This window comes from Phyllostomus discolor, chromosome 6, assembly GCF_004126475.2.
Source record: "Phyllostomus discolor isolate MPI-MPIP mPhyDis1 chromosome 6, mPhyDis1.pri.v3, whole genome shotgun sequence".
NCBI classification, from domain to species: domain Eukaryota; kingdom Metazoa; phylum Chordata; class Mammalia; order Chiroptera; family Phyllostomidae; genus Phyllostomus; species Phyllostomus discolor.
The window spans coordinates 99,971,165-99,994,914 of NC_040908.2; the positions used below are offsets into that span (position 1 = coordinate 99,971,165).

Genomic DNA, 23,750 nt, shown 5'->3' on the forward strand with positions numbered 1-23,750 from the left:
TAGACAAAAGCCGGTTTACAGTTGTGAGTATGTGAAACAGTTTATTCTTGTATTATTTATTAATCATTGTATTATTTATTTGTATTAGTTTTGTACAAATGACCATAAATCCCCTTTTGCCCATGCCTGAACAGGATATTTTTCTAGAAAGATGCTTTTGAGCAGTCACAATGGTATGCAATGAAATGGGATTCAATGTACTCTGTTGGAGGACTGGGCCTCTAATAGATGCACAGTTTATTCACAGCACATCCATGAAAGCAAGGCAGAACATATGAGCGTAGGTATAAGTGTGGGACCATGTGAGGAACTCTCTCTTCAGATTGTTTTTATTTTCTCAACAAAATAGGAATTCCAAGAAAGTGTAGAGCTTGAGGACAGAAGATAAGATGTAATGCGTCCAGTAGGGTGGGATAGTAAATGAATTGAGATATGTGATAGTATTACTAGGAAGCTTAAAAATCTCACTTGCAGTTAATACCATGAACTGAGACCTTTACCCATGATTCTGTGTTGTTCTCCAGCTGCATTCAGGAACAGAGTATGTTGATACTTGGATTTAAATTAGAGAGGAGTGAAAACCATAGAACGTAAAGACAGGGGAGTAAGTAAGGACCACAAACTCTAAACTGAATAGAGAGGAAATTGAGGAAAGATAAGGGGTACAGGACAGTGAAAGAGTATTATGCCAGTAGCTTTTACATTTTGAAGGGGTTGATATCCTAGAGAGAAAAAGATCAAATGAGATGGACAAAAATGCAACAAATTTAAGTTTAGGAAGAGGTTACTGAACTTTTCACCCTCAACAGAGCCCTGCAGGTGTTAAATCAACTCAGTCTATCAAAGTTGAGGGTTAAACAACATCTGGTAATTGAAACACTATTTTCCCATTTATATATGCTAATACATCTATTTTCCAGAGCTGAGGATTTCCACAGCTGAAGATCCCCAGATTTGAGATTGAGGAGTAAGAAAATTAGAGATGTCAGAAAAAGGGGCTGGGTGACTAGGAGGGCATCGGGTAGAAGAGTTAACACTCCTAAGATGGAGACCTCACTGAACTGAGTGTTAGTTTCACTCAGACCAGGAGACTGATGAAGACCACAGGCTAAGGTCAGGGTCTGTATGTCTGCTGCAATGGAATTGGCAGTTTAGGGGTTCCAGACTCTCTTCGGGGCTTGGAAGGTTCTTTTTACCTCCCGACTCTGACCTCATTTTCATACCCACTGTGCATTGTATAAGGGGTGTCTTTGACTGTTGGGCACCCCCTATCCACAGGGTAGTCTCTCTGCACTGATCATCCACATGGTCCACTGGTCTTTCATCTGTGGTAACAACTCTCTTTCCTTCCCCTCAGTGACTTCCCGCTTTCCTGCTTCTCTTTCCTTTCAAGGTTCCACTGTGTCTGCTTTTCTCTTAAATGTTGGTGCTCCTCACAGCTCCATTTGCAACATTTTATTTCTCATCTTGCATATTTCCTTGGCAAACTCATCAATTCTAATACTTTTAATAATCACCTAATTGATTACCATTTAATAATCTCTCATGAGCCTGCATTTCCCTTATGTTTACAGAATCTTATAATCAACATGAGTGCCATAGAAGTACCTCAAGTTTTCCTATTGCCCAAAACTGAATTAGTGAACTTTCACCTCTAGCATGTGTGTTTTCCTACATTCTTATCCATCTTCTAGTAGCACAGATCTTCTTCAGTTTCTTACTTACTCTTCCTTGCCTCCAATCTATCAGTCAGTCATCTTATTAATTGTATTCTAATGTTGATGGTCATCTCCTCATTGCAGGCCGAGCTCTGCCTTTATTACAGCTTTAGGCTCTTGAGTAGTCATTTTTCTTTTTGTTTTATTCCAAATTGCACTGTGGCCAGAGTGATCATTCTAAAACATATTGGTGTCTTTTCAAAGGCATACCATTTTAACATGATGTATTAGGCATTTCATCACTGGTCCCTTGCTAACTTATTCAGCTTTTCCTCTAATCTCACCTCTCCCCGTGATGCTGAGATCTTGACTATTTTAACCTTCCAAGCATGTCATTCTGCCTTTCCTTTCCCAGTCTTCATATATTTTCTTCCCTTTAGCTAGAATATTTTTGCTTCTCTTCTCAGAGCTTTGCTGCACTAATCACCAATGGACTTTCAGGACTCAATTTAGACAGAACTTCATTTGAAAAGCATTTTCTGGTGGCCATAGGCTGAATGAGAGGATTTGTCACCCATGGGAGGGAGCTAATAGGTCCCTGAGTTTGCTTTCATTTCACATTGGATCAAAGTTCTAAGCGTGGTTGGCTCTCTTCTCTACTAAACCAAACAGTCCTCGAAGGTTGGTGTAATATCCTGTTTGCATTTATATTCCTGGAGTGTTGCCCCTACTAAATTCTTCTTACATGTTTATGGAATATATAAATAAGTGAATGCATAAATTGTCAAGTTTATAGTAACAACTTTAAGGTTTCCTTTAATTGATTGAAAAGATGTCTCCATTGCAAGAGATGCAACCAATTAGATTAAAAATAAAGCCCCGATGAGGAGCATAAAGCCAAACTAGCATTTGGCTCATCTCTATTTACATGGAGTGGTGTGAGCCAATTGTTGTACCAGTTGGACAGTAGGTATAATATATATATACATAACAATTATATATATAATACAATTAGATATGGGAGTGTGTATATGTATATAATATGTATGCCAATTACTGTACATTTGGATAGTATGTGTTATGAGTATGTATTGTGTGTGTATGCACACACATATATATGGACAGATATGATTTATAACTAAATGGTGATCCTGGCTTGTTTGAACCTTATTATGGCTCTTCTAGCTTTCCACTGACTGTCCTTATCTAGCTTTAAGAGCTATAAACCCACATTCTCACACTCCATTTCAATTGTTAACACTAGCATGGGATTGTGTGTGTGTGTGTGTGTGTGAGCAGGGTCAGCAGCTAAAAAAGAAGGCAGCAAACGGCACTGAGAAATGAATAGGCTTCAAGACCACAACTACAAACTACCTTAAAGGAAAACTCATTCTCTTTTCGTTTCCTTATTCCTCTAGGTGCCAAAACTTGTATTTAATTTCAGGTTCAAAAATTTTTTATGTCTACCCATAATCTGTTCTCATATACTTTGCCCAGGAGAGGTTAGCTATTTTGAGTTAAAATTGATCCCCATTCACCAGATGTGTGGTTGAACACAAATACTAAGGGATGTGATTCTTGTTATAGCTTCGGATAGGCTTGGACTACACATATTATATTAAATGTGGAGATCATCTAAAAATATACTTTTTCAAGCTTCAGAGAAATCACATTTACAATTTCACAAATCAGAAAATGTTAAACTTAATTTGATACTTAACACCTAATGGGTTATTTTCAAATCACAGAAATCTTTCTTGCATTCTAAAACATTTCTGAGGCAGTATAATGATTCTAAATCATTTAATTATGAGAAAGCCTATTAACAAGATAACAAGTTTTATTTTATCTAAAATTAAGTTCAAATGTCTCATACCCTGAACAAAAATGTTTGATTCTTAAAAGCATTTCTAAGATCAACAAACTGTCAAATTCAATTGATATTGGGCCTAGAAAAAATTCAAATTTCAAATTGTTCTTTAGAATTCATCACCATTTGTTTGTAGTTTTAAACATTTGATGTATACACTAAACTGATTCTTCTCTGAAGACATAAAGGGGTATTAGTCCAGCCCACTGCAGTCACTACAAATGTCTTTCATAATGAAAGTTCTTAGGAATTAAGTAAAATATGAGCATGACACTTCTCAGTAATCCATGAAAGCAGGAATTTCATGATAGTAGCCCCATTTGACAACATTAAATTTTATAAATTGTACAACAAAATCTACAAAACAAATTCATCCAAACTTTACATTCCACAGTGAATTTGACTGCTCTTCAAGATTATGAGACATGACTTACAATCTTGTCAAAATACTTAGGATATGTTAGATAGATGTATTTTCTGTTTTGTGATATAATATAGATAATGATGGTGATCAGATCTATATTTATATATATATTTTCTTTCTAATCTATATTTATAGAATGTAGTCAAGAATGTTGGTTTTTTTCTCCCCCCCTTTTTATAATGAAAAGGAACTGATCTAATGAATCTAAATGAACATTTTAATATTAAGGCAACCAAAAAGATAATTCTCAAATATTCTTGACAAAGAAAATAAAAGGCTTGAAATTTTGGATATGTTCCATCTTTTCTTCTTTCTTTCCTTCTTTTATTTCCTTTCTTCCTTCATATTTTTTCTTTCTTTTTTTCTTGCAGAACCACAACTTTATAACTGATAGAATTTCCAGAAAATATTTTATTTTTTTAAAGATTTTATTTATTTATTTTTTAGAAAAATGGAAAGGAGGAGGAGAGGGAGAGAAACATCAATGTGTGGTTGCCACTCACACACCCACAACTAGGGACCCGGCAGGCGTCTTCCCTGACTGGGAATCCAACTAGCAACTCTTCGGTTCATAGGCCAGCACTCAATCCACTGAGCCACACCAGCTGGGGCCAGAAAATATTTTAAAATATAAAAGATTTATATTTTAATATAAAAAGTATATATAGATGTATTTATATAAAACTATAAACATTTTATTTTTCTCACTTTCACTGTAATTTGCATTTAGTTGCAGCTCCAAGAGAGGTTCTCAACAATGTCTTCAGAAGAAATAATTTCCATTGGAAAGAATGAAATAGTCTCCTCAGAATTCATTTTTTTAAAGATTTTATTTATTTATTTTTAGAGAGGGAAGGGAGGGAGAAAGAGAGAGAGAGAGAAACATCAATGTGCGGTTGCTGGGGGTCATGGCCTGCAACCAAGGCATGTTCCCTGACTGGGAATCGAGCCTGCGACACTTTGGTTCGCAGCCCCCGCTTATTCCACTCAGCTACACCAGCCAGGGCAGAATTAATTTTTTATTGTTTCTCTTCTACAGAATATTCTGGAGCTCTCCCTGGTCTCCCTACTTCATATGCTGCTTTGCTAAGAATTAAAAAGAGTTCATCCTCATCCCTCTTTGGTTCAAAGACCAGACCACGATACAGCAGTCCTTCTTTAGGAACGTTGAGTGTTTCTTCACCAAGCTGGCGAGGGACAGCCCAACATTATTATTCCCCCATCAATCTTTATCATTCATCGGATGCCTTCAAACAAGATGGTAAGTGTTGGGGGGGGAAATTACACTGCTTGGAGTTAAACAGACAAGAAGACTTTATTCAAGACAATTACAATAGGGGTCAGAAATGTTGCAATAGTAGATAGAAGTTAAACTCAACTCCCCTAAAACAAAAAATGGGAGAATTTTTAAGATCTGGAAAAGTGCAAGACATAGAGGAAAAGGGTAGTCAGTGTGATTAGGTTATCTGTGTTGACTAATTGGTGGTTGTCAAAGTTAGTCTATTACCTGGTATAGAGATTAGGAAATAAGGGTCCTTTTTTTCTTGATAACATTTCAAAGAACGGCTCCCATTCTTTGAAACCTCCTTGAGAAAGATATCCCAGGGTTTTAAAACTAGCAAGAAACTGAGAGAAGATTTATGTATCAGAGGGGAAGAGAATTTCAATTGAAAGTTAACTGTGGTGAGGGAAAATTAACTGTGGTGTGGTGAAAGGGAAAAACAAAACAAAACAAAAACAAAGTGAGGTTTACCAGAAAGTTTAGAAGAACCATATGGCTGTCTTGAGTGTTTCATAGCCCTGACTATTTTTTAAATTTACAGCCATTGTTTACCCATCTTACCTTCTCTTATTAAAAAACAGGCAGTGCCATGTTACAATCAATGTGGCATAGTATGGCAATGAGTGGTCATTTCTTTACAAAAGCATAATGAATTTCATCTATATGTGCCAAAATCTACAGATTTTGTTGTATCTGCCTTTGCATGAAAGTTAACTAGGACATTTCCTTGATACTCAGGTTTAATCCTATTATTGTGTAAGCCTCAATTTTGATGACACAGACATTTTCTGCCAGGACATATCAGGCTTCCAGAAATTTTACATAATATCTGAAACTCTTGTAATATATACAGACAGACATTACTTCTTATCTGACAAGATTTCCCATGTAACTTCCAAAGTAATCAAAGACCTAGTGAAGACAACATAAAACACAGAAAATTATCTTGATAAAACAGTTTTTGTTTTCTTGATAGATTACTCAAAAAGGTATACCTTTCAGCAGAGGAAACAACTAAATTTTTGTTTTATGTAAGTACACCATTGATATTAAAGTTTAATTTTAAATCCCTTAAGATTCACTTTTTAGCCAGCTTGATAATACAGGTAAAATTCTCCTTTTGTCTTTCTTTTCAACATTTTGTATATGTTAACTTGTTCTTCAAAAGCAGAAGTTCTCATTTAAGTAAAACTTATTTCCCTTGATGAATATGCATCTTCACTCTTCATTCTATTTCTTAGCCCAAAATACCTTGTACTATTTATGCAGACATACATTAAAACACATCATACTGTTAATTACATATATTAAAATTTTTAACCTTTAAAAACATTAAATTTTAGTAAAATCTAAAAATAATAATAAACTGTCTTCTTTATTATCTGCTTGTGGCTTGGCAAGCTTATAAATATTTTTAAAATTATTTTTGGAAACGTATTTTCTCAGAGCAAATTCCTCAGCGTGGCTTAAAACATATTCACTAATAAACCCAAATTTGTCTTTAATTTTCTACACTTGAAAGCCAAAGGTACATACACTTATGTTCAATAATTACTTTTACAGTATTTTTTCTTATTTGAAAATGATCTAGGTATTGAACATATTTCTATCATTTAATTTAATTTGGGAAAACTTTAGGCTTTCAGATTACTGAAATAATTTGGGAAATTTATTTGAACAGTTTACCTAAAATCTTTTCACCTTACATATACTTACTTTACTCACTCTTAATTATATGTTTGGATCACTCATAAAAATTATATCATATCAGCTAATTTTTCTTAATTATAAATTTTTAACAGAGATAGCATGCACTTATTTGACTAGTGTTATCGAACAGAAAAAGTTTGTCCACCCAAAACTTGCACAGCCAAACACTAAACACCAGGAACGACGGTAGAGAAAGACTGGCTATTTTCTTACAAATAGAGCCACACAGGGGGACAGGGAAGGTAGTTATGCTCGAAAGCTCAAGCTTCTCCATGGTGTGTAGGTTACAGACTATATAGGGAAGAATTGTAACCACAAAGAAACCTTATTTTCTTTAATATGGGCTTTTATTTTAATTGTTTTCCTTTGCCTCAAACAGTCCTCACCTAGCACCCTGGTTCACTACCTTCCTCTTCTTTGCTTAATTATTAAGCCCTCAGGACAATGAAGCTGTACTCAGCATCTAGTAGTCTTGGGACTAAGATCTGGGGTCTATTGACTATTAAGACAGAGTTTTTCAATCAAACTAAACATAGTATCTTGACCTCAGTTGTGTTTTAGCTGCAGAGCCAGGAAAGTGGAACAATCCCACAGAACAAATCCTTGTGAAATTAAACAGAACTCCCTGGCTGACATCAGGAACAAATGCAATGATTAATTACCCCTAGCACCAACCAATCAGTAGAGACCAAGACCCTAACTCCATTAGTCACTATGATTAATGATTTTTTCCCCTATATATTCCATTGCCTGGAAGCTATGGGGAACCAGGTCTTTGAACATGAACTACCTGTGACTCTGGGACACATCCCTAATAAATCCTTATTTTCTTGGCTGCAAACTCCTGTTTGTGTTTTGTTGGGCTTGGATGCACACAGGCAAGTGGACCCCTTAAAATCTGGTAACAAAATCAAAAGACACCTTGGTTAGGGAGTTCAGGATTGTGTTGGATGCTCATTGGTTGGATTTGAGGTAAGGATAATAAATCATTTTTGCGGGAATTCATGACAGTTATGAGGTCTGCTCCAGTGTCCCTTTGTCTGGTTTCATGAGAAGGTAGCCAGGGGGTTGTTCCACCTTAAGGATCAGGGCTGAAATATAACTTAGTTCAAGATACTAAGTTTAGTCTGCCAGAGATCCAGACCTTGTGAATATGAGTCAGGCTTGGGCTATTGTCTTTTACTGCCTGAGGGTTGCTGATTATCTGGAAGAAAGTCTAGGCCTCTGAGGAGTACAGATAGATTGAGAGAGATATGGTTTTTAGAACTAGGACTTAAAGCTTGGCTTCACTAGTAAACCCAGGTAGAATAAAGTTGTTTATCTACATTATATGTAATGTTGATAATGCTAAAGACATATCTGTTTTAATTAAAATAACAAATTTAAACTAGCTTTATTCACTGAAGATTACCTTAGATCACAAAAACTTGAGACAAATATTTAAGATTGCCTCTATCTTTCTGAGAGTTTAGAATGCTCAGTCTTTACAAGCACTTGACCTTTAACCCAATTACATAGAGCTGTTCTGGAAATACCATCCAAAAGTAGAAAATTACCACTCATTTACAGCATACTGTTGTTGTAAGAAACATCCAAACCTGTAGAGAATTTTTATGAGTTTATTTGAGCCAAACTGATAACAATGATAGGGAGCAAGATCTAAAATGCTCTAGAGAATAACAGCTTATTTTATGTGTTTGAGGTTAAGGAGGGAACATAAGTAAAAGTACATAAGGGTGGAAGAAAGCAAGGAGGGGATAGGATTATAGGATAGTTAAGATTGCATGCTCTCCTGGGTGTGGTCACCTGGAGATTAGATTACAATGCAGTTAAAATTGGTGCGCTCTGAGGGAGTCTGAAAGGGTTGTCCAGTAATAGATGGAGGGGTTTGAAAGGGGGCATTTCAAAAATACAGTAACCTGGATGCACAGGGATTACTTAAAGCAGAGTTAAGCCTTTTAGTAAAGAAGTTGTATACCCACCATGACCTCCCCTTGTAGGAATTATGATCTGATCACCCTGTGAGGTTACTTTCCGTAGAACGCCCTTTTCCATCTCTAATATGAATGTACATATATAGACACACATAGACAGATGCAGAGAGGTTTTTGTCATGAGACAGGTATGTTAATGTAAAACTCAATCATTTATAAAAGAGCTGTGGGTTCCAAATTATGCTTTGTCAATTGGAATAAGTTAAAATTACCTCCTCAGGCAGCTAAAGCTTGACTATATTCATGGAGAAGAGAATTAAGATTTGTATTTGTCCTTGACAAATCAAGTTTCAAATGACCTTTCCTCCTTTTTATTTTAAAAATGAAAATTACCTTCCTAAAATTTGCATTTTAGAAAGATGGCCTAGATAAGGCTTCCTGGAGAAGACCAGGTATATATATGACGGGGGACCCAAAAACCCTGGAATTACCTTCTGGAGGAAAGACCCCTTGTAGTACAGGCTTCCCCCACTAGGTGAGTGTCCTAGGAACCCATCTGTATCAGTATTCCAGCTGGCGTTGTTGTGAGAGGTTGTGTTAGGCTTCAATTAATTTTTTTTTAACTCTTTCAATGCATCTCCCCATTTCATGATGGGTTTACGAGTACATCTGCCCACACAGTGCTGAGTGTTCAGCAGTTTTTGACCAAAAACAGCATTACCCTATGCCCTGCCTTCTCTATTCACCTGAACTCACCCTGAGCAACTTTTGTTTGTTTGTTTCCCTGAATGAAAAAGTCCTCAAAGGGAAAAGTTTTCTGATGTGGCAGAGGTGAAACAAACAAACAAACAAAAACGGCAGAAGCACTAAAAGGCAGAAAGATCAGAGTTCAGAACTGTTCTGAGCAGTGGAAAAATGTCTCGATCAGTGTATTACATCAAATGGAGAATGCTTTGAAAGTGACTGAAGTTTAAACATGTAAGAATAAATACAGTTTTTTTATAAATAAATTTTGTGGGTTTTGTCCCCCACCCCACCCTGGCCCAGTACATTTCATAGGCACAGGAAAAGAAATGTAAGCTCCTCCTAGAAGTTCTTGGTTTCTTAAGGGCTAATACTGACAAGCCTTTTGAGATGAATAGAGGAGGTTTTTAGAAGGTAAATAAGGATTAGTGGACTTTGGATTTTTTTTCTGGAGCCACACCTCTGGTCCTGTAAGGGCTAGATTTGTAAAACAGGTACCGTTGGGGTTATTTTAGTACCTCAAAGAATTGGGTTGCTGCCTAGGTGGCACTAAAGAACTGAAAAATTCAAAAGACTCAAAATCTACTGTTGAAATGTTCCCTTCCCTCTGGGTACATTTAACTTAGGGGAAAAGAACTAAAAAAAGAGAAAAAATATATGTATAGGCTCTAAATATCCCCTTCCAATTTGGTCAAATCTCTGATTAAAAAGTTATTACAACCGTTCACGTGTCTTAGCTATAAATATTACTGGCAGTACGAAACAACCCCGTGGACCCAAAATAGTACAAGATGACTACCCTCCCAAGATCCAGTCACTCCCAAAGAGAGTCAAAAGAAAAAACAAACAGCATATTATGTCCCAGGCAGAAAGCCAAGCCAAGTTCTTAGGATGGAAAACAAGACAAGAAAGAAGGCAATAGCCATACCTGGGAGAAAAAGGATAAATAACCAATTGGTCTGGAGTTGGAAATGAAAGGGAAACATGAAATATTATTTCCCTCTTTCATTTGACTCAGGAGATATCCATTTAAAAAAATATTTGAGAATCCTCCATGGATTCCAAAAATTCTTTATCTGTGGCCTTTGATCTAGGAGTGAAAGATATCTGAAAGGGATCATACATAGCCATAGTTGGTTTTATTTTGAGTTGATAACTATTAATTGTCTTTTCACAGTGAAAGGCAGTTTAGACAGAATCTTTAGGATGAGCACTCAGATGAAGGAGGGTAGAGTGGACAACAGAAGTTATGCTAGACTTTTGCAATGAATCTTTTAATGATACTACTTTTGAATTTTGAAACATTTTGTAAACATCTGCATGACAATTAAATTTCTTATTCTATTGGCACAATTTGGGAACCCTTGTTTTCAAGTGCACTTAACGATTGTATCTAACCAGAATTCTCCTCACAATGGCCAGTGCAACTCAAGATGTCTTCAGCAAGATTCTCCTTTGCAAATATCTGCAGTTTCTGGGACTATAGTTCTTACACATAAAATAAGCAGATGTTTCAAAACAGTGGCACCCTCAATTTTTGGAAGTAAAGGATTCCATTTATCAATATTCACTTGAAGGTCTCCTTTTGGACCCAGTCCAGCTCAAAATGAATCCAGACTGATCCTAGACCGAGTTTTTAAGTTAAACCCAATTTAACATCCCACTCCTGCAAGAGGCTGAAACAGCAACTAAGTTAGTTATTAACTTTTGGTTTGGTGATGCGGTTTAGCAAGAGTAATTTTATTTTGGCTTGTTGTTTCTTTTTTTAACAGTGGTGTAGTCAGTTTTTGTTCACATATCTACTGATTTTAAGTGTAATACACTTTGGGCTACATTTTAATTGTGATTGATGAAGGACTAAACATTCAAAGAAACATTTTGTGAGCACTGAACTGCTTGGAAAGATTCTAGAAATGTCAGGTTAGGTGGTGATGCCAATCACAAGCGAACACATGCCACATGATTATGCCAATTGTTGCCGCGTGAAGCACCATCTAAAAGTGTTGATATTTAAATTGTGTTTAATCATAGTTCTAGCACCTTAAAAATGTTTTATTTTGAAAATACTTAATACAGGTTTTGTAACTCCCATTAAAATGTTTGGTGAAAGACAATATCAAGAGAATTAGAAGACAAGTCTGAAACTTAGAGAAAATGTATATACTTTTAATTATCTGATATAGCTCTTGCCATTGTGGTTCAGTTGGTTGGAGTGTCATCCTGTAAGTGAAAGGTTGAGGTAAGTGGTCAGGACCCATACTTAGGTTGCAGGTTTGATCCCCCTCTAGGTGCATACGATCCCCAGTCCAGGACCAAACAGGAGGTAACCAATCAATATTTCTCTCTCACATTAATGTTTCTCTCTCCCCCTTCTCCTCTTCCTTCATCTCTCTCTAAAAAGCAATGAAAAAAAAAAAGCCTCAGGTGAGGATAAAAAAAGAAAATCTGATATATGACTATTATCTAAAAATATAGAAAGGATTCTTAAAACAATATAAGAAAACAAGCAATGATTTCAAAAAAAATGGGCCTTAACAGACATCTCATCTAAGAAGGTAGACAGCAAATAAGCATGTGAAAAGTTGCATCACATCATATGTCATCAGAGATATACAAATTAAACAGTGAGATATTACTACACCAAATGCTATTGAGGATGTAGATCAATTGGGAACTCTCATACGTTATTGGAGGGAATACAAAATGTTATAGGCACTTTGGAAGACAGTTTGCCAGTATCTTACAAAACTAAACATACTCTTAAAATAATCCCATAATTATAGTCCTTGGTATTTATCTAAAGGAGTTGAAAATTCATGATGTCCTTCAGTAGGTGAATGGATAAATACTATGGTATATCCAAACAATGGAACATTATTCACTCCAAAAAGAAATGAGTTATTAAACCATGAAAAGACCTGAAGGAAACTTAAATGCATATTACTAAGTGAAAGAAGTAAATCTTAAAAGGCTACATACTGTATAATTTAAACTATTTGATGTCCTGAAAAAGGCAAAATTATGGAGACACTGAAAAGATAAGTGGTTACCAGAGATGGAGAATTGGAGCAGAGATGAATAGAGCGTAAATGGCTTTGAGGGCATTGAAAATGCTGTGACTATGTCACTATACATTTGTCTGAACCAAAGAATGTACAAAACTAAGAATGAAACTTAACATAAACTATGGACTTTCGGTGATTATGCTATGTAATATATGTTTATCTTTGATTTTAAAAAATGTGCTCTTCTAGTTAGTGGTGTTGATCATGAAAGAAGGCATGTATGTGAATGGTGGGGGTAGGAGGTGTATGAGAAATCTATACCCTCATCTCAATTAAACCTAAAATTTACTCTTAAAAAAAGTCTTTAAAAATCCCATTATATGAATTCTAATATCATACTCATCAGGCAAACATGTGTTGGCATTTTTGTTCTTTAGGCATCATTATTTTACAGATGACATCAGGATGGAATATATAGTCATGCACTCCCAGTGACATTTATTTCAGTGAGTGACAGACCACATAATGACAGTAGTCTTGTAAGACTCTAATGGTGCCAAATTAACTGTGAGAAATGGAAGGATATGTGGTTCATGGAAGGGATTTTTTCCCTCTCTGACAGAGCCATATCTGTGGGGTTTGGCAATAGATTCTCTTTATCTCAGAGCACCTCAATTTTGAGTGCACAGATTGCCTCAATTTTGAGCCACTGACCTGTTTTAGTGCAAAGAAGCCTGCCCCCAACTGCTATATGTTCAGAGGGTGCTATAGCTCTCCCAGATCTAGACTGACACTCTTCAGAGAACAGTGTTAATTCTTTGTGGAAGACCTAAGATCCTGCGCAAGGACAAAGGTTCACAGGAGCTAGCTTAACAAGTCTTTATTAAGTGCTACTGCCAGTTAAGTAAACCTTTGTGATGGAGCCAACCTGTTTTTGTTTTTTGGGAATATTTTCAGGTTGTAATTACGCAAAACATAGATAAGGTATATTTCTTCCACCAATTCGATGTCACAGAGAGCCCTTTATGTAAGATAAGATCAATGGAGACAAAAAGAAATTTCCAAAGTCAAAATATTGGATCCTCAGTTTTGCACTGTCTCAATGTTAGACACCTTAGTTTTTGAAAAATGAATACTGCAAACTGTCTTAATCTTACCATTGTTCCCACACACAATAGCCAAGACACATAGCCATGGCAGTCCACTGTGTTCCTCTCTCCCTCTGTCCCTCATTTCTTTTTCCTACAAATCCTCAGGCCACCTGAACTCCCTTCCAGCTGACATGATTATGGTGATTTACTCCTTACCCAGCGTGTTTCCCCTAGATATTTCCAATTAATCCAGCTCATACCCTGTCCATTGAATGCTTCGATATACTCTTGCAAACCTGTTGGAAAGAAACAAGGGGAGGGCTACTGGGACAGTGTTTATCAAGTCCACAGTAGTGTGTGGCAATATCCTAGGCCTTCCCATTCACTCACCACTCCCGCACTGACACAGAGAAACTTCCAGTCCTTCAAGATTCATTTATGGTAAATACCTCATACAACTGCCTACAATATTCAGTACAGTAACATGCTCTACTGGAGCAACAAGCTATACCATATAGCCTAGGTATGCAGTAGGCTATACTATCTAGATTTGTGTGAGTCCACTCTATGATATTTGTGCAACAATGAAATGGTCCACACACATTCCTTAGAACACTCCCCTATTGTTAAGACACACTATATTAAGTGATCAGAACTATGAGATACTTCTGTATTTTGTATAATTTGGTTCTACCCCTTGTACTTTTGTTCCAAGTGTATGTTAACATAGCTCACAATGATAAATAAAACCCAACCAGAACAAATGAAAACACATGAAAATAATGAAAACAACATATATTTGGACATAAAATGGAGCCAGGCCTCAAATTAGTTTAAAGGGTCTACTTACACCTACTTTGGGTAATTAACAGTCAAGGATATAAAAACTGGTCAGTTACATATTTTTCAGTGTTTCAGTGATTACAATAAAGTAGTAATTGAGTAGAAGCACAGTTATTGCTGACAGTAAGATCTGATGCATTTTTCTGAAGGGTCCTTATTAAAAATTAATTAACTGACATAAAGGCCAGTGACCTGAACATTATTCTTATTGGCTATATAACAGTGAGTTTCATCTGCTTCAGCAAAAGTTGATGAAACCCAAGCATCAACCTCAAAATGAGAAGTGATTATTCTAAAAATATGCTCCTTAATCTTTAATATATACAATCACTTGGAATCTTGCTAAAATAGAAACTGTTTCAATAGATCAGGTGTAGGCCCAGATCATCTGCATTTACAAAATGCCCCAAGTGATGGTGGTGGTGATGGTCTGTTGGCCACACTTTAGGTATCAAGGCTCTGACTGGAAACCAGTTTTATATAATTTAATTCCTCTGCTGCTCTAGATTCATCCATATTTAGAATATTTGGAAGAATATGGAGTCTGAGTATTTTTTCAAGTAATCCTTCATAACTATTGTTTTCTCATCTGAGCATTTGATAGATCTTGGCTGGATGTGACTTTGAGTTTGTTGTTTTTGACAAGAGCCTGAAATACAGCTTTCGTCAGGTAATTCCCTTTAGCCATAATAGAGAGTAAAGCTGCGGTTGACATGCTCTTGTGAAAAATGAGAAAACTAACAGAGCCTGAATACAAAGTCATCCCACTCCTGTTCACAGTTAAGCCCAGAAGTACCCCAGGTAGAGGTAAGATTTTTCTAAGAAATGTAAAAATCCAATTTGTAGAGCAATTTGGGACAGCGATTCCACTTTTAAATGTACACCTTGGAGAAATTCTTTCACACATGCACAAGAAAGTATAGACGTATGTTCAATGCAATATGTTTAATTACAAAAATTAGAAACAACTAGATATCCATCAGAAGGGAAATAGGTACCTAAATTATACTTGTTCATTCTTTGAAAACTTAAAACTACTAAAGAAAATAGAATATATCTTTATGAGACAAAATGGGTATACCTCAAAGTCTTATGGTTAGTGAACAAGAAAAGTTACAGAATATTACATATACTATGATACCACTTATGTAAAAAACTAAAAAATTGAAAATAATGTATACTATTTTGGGTTAACGTATGTGGTACAATTTTACAAATGTGAACATAAAACAGCAAGTTGCCTGTGGTGCTTCCTCTGAGGACAAAGGGAGAGTGAGAGCAGGAACACAGTCCCAGGATAGGGTGGAGTGATGACCTCACCTGTGTGGCATTTCATTTCTTAAGTAAAAAATGAGAGCAATGTGATGATACCTACAGTACATAGAGTCTTAAATGGCTCACAGTAATGTCTACCTCCTGGTATTTACACTGTACTCTCTTGGCCCTCCTTGTGAGCTGCAGCTAGTAACTTGCTTCTGAAAAACAGATTATGGCAAAAATAATGGAATGTGACTCTCAGCATTGGGCTACAAAAGACTCTGGCTTCCATCTGATTTCCATTCTATAGAAGAATGCTTAATCAGGACCCAAATAAACAAATCTTGATTGACTATAGGGATTGGTTGCCTAGCAAATAATACCAATCTGTTGAGATGATCACAAAATAACACAGATTAAAATAGATGAAATTTATGAAGAAACCTTAAAACCATAATATTTAAGAGGATTCCTTTGTACAAAATTTAGAAGTGTGGTGAGGATATCAACAAAATGAACAAAAATTATATTTTTGTTATCTCATGGTCTCTGTGGATCAGGAAAAGCAAATGTGTCTCAGTTAGGTCCTCTGCCTCTGTGCCTTTCACAAGGTAGGACTATTGTCTCATTCCAAGACTTTAAATGAGTAGGGAGCCACCTGTAAGCACACTCCCTTCACATAATTGTTGACAGAATCCAGTTGCTGAAGACTGTTGGGCTGATTGTCTCAATTGCCCAAGGCCATTCTCAGCAGGCCACTGCACAGGGTGGTTCACAGCACAGTAACTGACTTCCAATAGCAGGGCAAAGCAGAGCATGAGAAAGCAAACAAGATGGCCTCAAGAAGAATATAGCACTTAGTCATTAACACTGATCTAGGAGAGGAAGTGGACACAGTCAATGGGTAAAAATGTTTGAGCTAGACTCATAAAGGAGAGGAGGAGTGTAGCAGGACCTGGAGGGTTGTTTCATTGGAGCTGAGCAATTAGAGAAGTCCTCAAAAATTGTTTTGCTTTTAAACCAATATTGTTATTTTGAATAATGACTGTGATTGCTCTTCAAACTCTTCCACAAACCAAGAAATATCTAGCTTTTTAAATAAAATTGAGTTGTTAATAATTACTCTAAAATAGTTGTTTGAATATAAGTAATGTAATTTAATTGACTTAAAAATTTTACCAAGGTTTAAATTAGAAATTCTTATAATAATTTAAGTTAATTGAGAGCCTTTAGGAGTTAGCACCTTAAACACCTGCCTAATATGTCCAGCTTTTGGATTTTGTAATGTAGACAAGGATTAACCACTGTTGATAATATACTTCTTCTTCCCTTTATAAGTGAACAACCAATAAATATTTCCTTTATTTAATCTTTTTACATTGTGGTGGTTTTAGTAGGAAAGAATTAAGTGCAGGCTTCGCCTCCTTCTATTTGTGATGAAATGGTTAGGTCTATATATTTTACCTTCTTTGCACAGAGGTAGTCTGAATTAGGAAAAATTCTAATCATAAAGTTCAGACTTCTACTAAGGGAGCCTATTTCTGATATTCAATGACTACAAATGCTATCTCAGGTGAGAAAAGGGTGGTTTTGGGGGAGCAGCTGAAGTGAATTACTTCTCACTAAGGTTAAGTATATAATTTTGGGTCTCTTTAATTTCATCAATGGTGAGCACAACCTGCAATTTACATAACGATATAAGTCTGCCCAGTCTTTGGAGTTTCTACCATTGGCTTCTGACATTGGGAGATTCCTGCAAACAACCAAATGTGTTGCCTCATACCCTCAGTAACTTTGGCTGAATTTTACTGTTAACACAGCTCATTTCCAGACTTGACTTGGCTTGTGGGCAATGACATAAAGACTGAAAGTGAACTTTGTGTTGACAATTTTCTTAATTTCTTCAAAATACCCTTTGCTGGTAAATTGTTTTGGATGTCCAAATACAAAATTTAAATGATCTTTCATGATACTAAGAATTCTCTCTGGGAGGGGGAAGTGTAATTCACTTGGATGATGTACTCCTACATAAATCAGAATTACTTCACTTTCTCTCTATTTAAAAAGAGACCATATTCTACTAAAAATCTCACCAACTCATGACCATTCAGAAATTTTATAACTGTATTCTTTTGTTGTATTTTAATTTTTAGAGCTATAGTTATTGTTTTCATATTAGTATGCTTTTATTTTCAGTTTAGCTATGTGCCATTTGAACAAAGACCATTTCATGTACTCCTCTTTATCCTCATCCAGCATTTAGTGGTGGAAGCTTAGTAAGATCCTAACAAACACTGTTAAATGAGACATCTATTTGAAGAATTTGAAGTCTGAATTGAAGTTTAATTTCTACCCTGTGATAGAATATATGGGGTAGAATATATTTGCATGTATATTATTTTAAATAAGCTGTATATTTTGGATTACAAATGGAAAGAAAGAGCAATGTCCTCTCTGTTGATAGGGTTGTGTAGTGGTTTTTCTTTTTCTGAATATAATAAGGGGTTGACATCCTTGATCATTTTCATAAATGATAGCATCTCTGAATCATCTGACCTCTCTTTTATAGCTACATTAGAAAATGACAAAAAATCTATTAGACACTCAATTTATATTATGTGTGCAACATAATGCCACTACCCATAAAACATTTATCATAATGCTTTTTAATAAATAATGCTTTAATACTTAGGAATCCTTGAAAGTTTCATAATGACAGTTCACACTCATTTGACTTTTATAAGGAATCTTAATTTAAATTTTGAAAGGCAACTTAAAGTTAAAGGAAGGTTTAGATATTTTAAGGATTCTTGTTAGATGCTCATGTGGTATAAAAAGTTTTTCTCACATTGTAACTGTGAATGTCATATAATGAATTTTCTAATTAAACATTTCAAAATTTCTGGAAAGTATCACATAAAATATATTAATAATCATTAAAAGTACATTTCTTATAATTGTGTTGGACATAATGGCTTAATTAATATTTTTTCTAGATTATGTTACTGAAACACATAGTTCACATTATATGAATAAACTAGATAAGACCATAAATTAAAGGTAACCAGCAGGTGGAGAGGATTGGGATTTGACATTAGACTTAATCTTCGAGAAAAATGGGCACAGATGGGATTGCTTAAAAGAGATTTAGGCTGGCATAGCTCAGTGGGTTGAGCATGGGCTGTGAACCAAAGTGTCACAGATTCGATTCCCAGTCAGGGTATATGCCTGGGTTGCAGGCCATGACCCCCAGCAACCACACATTGATGTTTCTCTCTTTTTCTCTCTCTCTCTCTCTCTCTCTCCCTCCCTTTCCTGTCTAAAAATAAATAAATAAAATCTTAAAAAAAAGAGATTTAAGTCTGAAAGGTAAATTTAGAATCTAGGGAGGCATAAAATCTGTGATCAAGATCCAGGAAATAATTGAAAAAGTGATCCAATGTCAAAAAGTAAGGCTTCCTTAAGAACCTAGCTGAAGGAGTCTCAGATTTGGTCATACTTAATATGTCTCAGCAGGAAGAAAGTTAGTATCTGGGCAGCCTATCAATAAATGGCAATAAAGAGAGGCGAGATATCAGCTTGATTCCAGCACAGAACTCTACAAGGGAAATCATTGTCTCCATTAAAAAAATATATAGCAGTGCTTCAAGAAACTCCACTGAGAGAAAGGCTGGTTGGTCCCAGAGTCATCATTTCATGGTAAGACTTTATCTTGTTGCTCAGGCATCTCCCGTGGAAGATTACGACTGCTGACATAGGCAGTCTTTTTTTTTTTTTTTTTTTTTATTGCTCTAGCCCAGCGATTTTCAACCAGGGTGCTGCAAGGATTTTGAAAACATGCAATACCTGACTATTTACTCACAGAAACTGACCTCTTTTCCCTTAGATTGTCAAATAATTTAAAAAAAAAAAAACAAAAAAACCCAGCCAACATAATGGCCATCCAATGTGAATGAATCAAAATCACAACTTTTTTTGCATCAGATTGGCAAAAATTATATGTTTTGGTGTGCCACAGCATTTTAGTAATTAGTTTATATGTGCCATAGATAGAAAAGGTTGAAATTGCTGTTCTCGTGTGGTTCAGAGGTGGTCCAGAAATTTGTGTAGTTCGGGTTGTTTCAGTGACTCTAGAATGCACTACTTTAATTTAAGGACTGGAGACCAGAAATGCTAAATGACCTATAAATATAATACACAGGCTCCTTAAATGTCCTGCCAGACATTCACATATGGTGAAAATTTTTATAATTTTTGGAGACTAGAATATACCTTTGTATTATGTTATATACAAGGTATGTTTACATATAATGCACATGCCATTGTAAAAATTGTGTAAAATACAGTAAAATTATATTTAATTTTGTTAAGAACTTTACCCAGAGTGTTGACCATTTAGAAAATCACATCACTCGACACCAATGGCACCCATGATATTTGAGTCTCCAATACCACACTTTAATCAGTTTGCATTTGTTGCTGCTACATTCATGAGGATTTTATGAACAAAAACAAACTGATTACTTCTTCATGTCTTTTATTATAAATGTTACTGAGAACCTACATACGAATAAAATACTATTTTGTGTTACTTTTCTTTTTAAAAATCAAGATTTTATTTATTTATTTTTAGAGTGAGGGAAGGGGAGGGAGAGAGGGAGAAAAATATCAATGTGTGTTTGCTTCTCAAGCACCCCTACTGGGGACCTGTCTAGCAATCCAGGCATGTGCCCTGACTGGGAATCCAACTGACCACCCTTTGGTTCACAGGCAATCACTCAATCCACTGAGCCACAGCATCCAGGGCAACTTCTTTTTTATTTGATCTTTTAGTAAATAAAAAAGTATATAAGTAGGTTATTTAATTTTTTATAAAAAGAGAATTATAAAATATTTGTTGTTAAAAGGATCCAAGAACCACTAGTCTAAATATGGATGTGCAGCACTTTCCCCTCATTTGTAAATTGTTTTTCTGGGCTTGCTGAGTTTGTCAGTAAAGTTCAAGGATAACAAAAGGGGAAAGGAGAAAGACTATACACAGACACACACACACACACACACACACACACACACACACATGAATTTGATTTTAGATTTATAAGTATAATTTACTAAAGATCTCCAATTTATGTCACCTCTAAATCTTGCCCCTGGCTTACCTCCATAGCTGAGACCATCTTGCCTAAATAACTTGGATGATCCCACAACATACCTTATTTTTCTGATATAAACCCAGGAGAAATCTACCCAGGGAAATCTGCTCATTATTTTTCTCACATGTCTACCTTCCACATTTTAGTTACCTGTTTGAAGATCTATTTCTTTCACAAACACAAACCCTTTGGGAGGAATACAGGTTCTCAGAGAAGACCCTGTCCTCTACCAAGGTAACTGTACCCTAACTTGCTATGTGGTTGCCCTGCAGAGTGCAACATTAGTACCCTGACTACACCAAATCAGCTCAAATGCAGACAGATTATACTACACATATACCAAAATGTATGAAAATATTTATTGCTCACATCATGAGACTTTATGGTGAGATCAGGATGGGCTGGTCTGAGAATAGCATGAGCAAGACACGGAAAGGAATGGGTAGCATTGGTTTTTATTGTGGCTGGGGAGTGGGGTTGGGGTGAGAGTTCTTATGTGGGTTTAGGTTTGCATGGTATGAACTTTCCTACCTGAGTCAAGGGAGAAATGTGTGTCAGCTATTCGGCCTGGCTTATCAGCTTTCCCTGAGGTAAGGTAAAAGGGATAAATCCTAACCACTTAAAAGCCATCACTGGTCAAAGATCAAAAAGGGAGTCAGACTCATGATTACATGACCACCTGGTAAAAGTCCCTACATGTAAAAATACAAAACAAGAATCACAGCATCCATATAATATAAATGTCTAAATAATAACACTGGACCTTCTAGAAGGGTTAACAAAATAAGATTTAAGAATAGAGACATAGGATAAAAACCTACTTTCAGAATTTGGGCATATGAAGAAGGACTGGTGCTTAAGGACCAAATAGAAAACCAGTTATAAAAACTGCAGCACTATAACTGATAAAGTTAGATATAAGATTGAATAATTGACTATCTCCTGTCATAAACCCTAGACCTGGAGATATACTTTAACTAGGTTGTTATTAAAAATGCCTGAATTAAGGAGAAAAACATATAAGTTAGGGTTAGGGTTAGGTCTCTATAATAAAAGGATATTTGTGTCACTGTATATTACTTTCTAATAAAGTTATGTTTTTAAAGTTTGAAAATCATTTGTTTAAATATAATATTAATCAAAATAAGAAATTCTTGATATTATAATAATTTCTCAACCTAATGCACACTTATTTCTTATTCATGTAACATTCCATTTGGTTCATCAATATGGAGAGTTGGGAACCAAATTTGGTCCATATAACATCTTTGATATCTATCAGAGCTTTGCTGGCATCCACTGTTCCTCTACCTTCAGCTAGTTGACAAAAGAAGAGAGAGAGGATGGTGAATCATGTGGGATTTTTGTAACTAGTCCAGGATTTCACATACTCTTATTACTGGTAATGTAGAAGCAACTAAAAGGATAGAAACATAGCAATCAAATTAGAAAAAGTCAAACGAGTAGGTAAAGAATAAAGATATAAAATTTTTTACAGAGATGATAAAGAAGACATTAAAAAATCTAAGCTATGCCTAAGTGATATGAGGAGAACAGAACAATTAATGTTCTTGAAAAAAAATTCTAGAAACCGAAAGTTATACAAATTGCATCAAGATATATCAAGCAAAATTCTAGAAATTAAATGATGAGGAAAGAGGCCTATGGATATTCAGGTGTAAAATCCAGTCACTGAGGAGGGAAGATAGTCAGTCTGGAACTTGTACATCACTGTGGTAATATTAAATGTGAACACAGAGAGTAGAAGAATATCTGTAGTCATTAACAGTAATGCTTAGTTTGATACCCAATCAAGTTGTCTTTCAATTTGAAAGGCAACAAACCAATATTCTTAACCATATAACAAGGTCTATAACACATATGATCTTTTTATTGGGAAAAAAATAAGAAACTTAGAAATTGAAACCTGTGGTGAGAAGATATAATAAATGTTTAATCTTTTAATAGTAATAACTATGAAAAGGAAACCATGTGAACTGTAATTAACAAAGAAAACTGAAAAATTCAGGAAGTTAACTTGGGGAAAGTAAGAAAAAAGATGTTAATTACATCATTCTTTGATGGGGAGAAACACAGATCATTTCAAAACTGAAATAATCCTCTTCCAAAGAAGACACTCTTGAGATATGAATCTGATATTTCACAGATAATAACCACTAGAATTTTAGGTTCAATCATTTACAAATATGTTATAGTCTGTTCATTAAAAGTCTGATCAAGGAAAAAAACTAAAAAAACATCACTCCTATGAAAAATTAAGATACCATGTAATGGCATCTGCCTGTTTACACAACTATCTCAAAGATTTCTATGTTGTTAGTACAGATTTTGATTTATTGGCTATTAAGATCTTTGTGATGGTTTACTGTCATGTAAGTTTTGAGGTCTATCTACACAAGTTACATATTCCATCAAACTAAAAATTGCAAAATGTAAAGACATTGCTTTAAATAATGAATGCATGATTATTATCGAAAAATGGAGTCAATGATTATATGAGAATAAATAAAATAATCTTTCTGAGTTTACCTATAATAATTCCTTCTTGATATAAAACTTTAAAACCCAATTTCTTCAGAGAAAGTTTCATTAATGATTACCCTATGTAGACACATGCTCTTTCGCCCCTTCCAGTGAATTTTATTTCTAAGAGAAAAATTAGAGAAAGAGAGAGAGGGTCAGTGAGTGCACGCTAAGATGCTTTTGGAGTGACAATGAACATAAAGAGACATGTAGCAGAGCATGGGCAGTCATAATA

The 23,750-nt window shown here is 35.4% G+C and overlaps 1 protein-coding gene and 1 long non-coding RNA gene across 2 annotated transcripts in view; one reads left to right on the plus strand and one right to left on the minus strand.

Moving 5' to 3' along the window:
- The window catches only part of CNTN5 (contactin 5), a 1,221,314-nt gene that overhangs the window by 728,369 nt on the left and 469,195 nt on the right, over positions 1-23,750 (plus strand). Inside the window, exon 4 of the mRNA XM_028517441.2 lies at positions 4,992-5,213. Coding sequence (XP_028373242.1) covers positions 4,992-5,213 — 222 coding nt within the window. The remainder of the gene's footprint in view (positions 1-4,991; positions 5,214-23,750) is intronic.
- Positions 1-23,750, minus strand: part of LOC118501225 — a 394,674-nt gene that overhangs the window by 218,520 nt on the left and 152,404 nt on the right. The window lies entirely within an intron of this gene.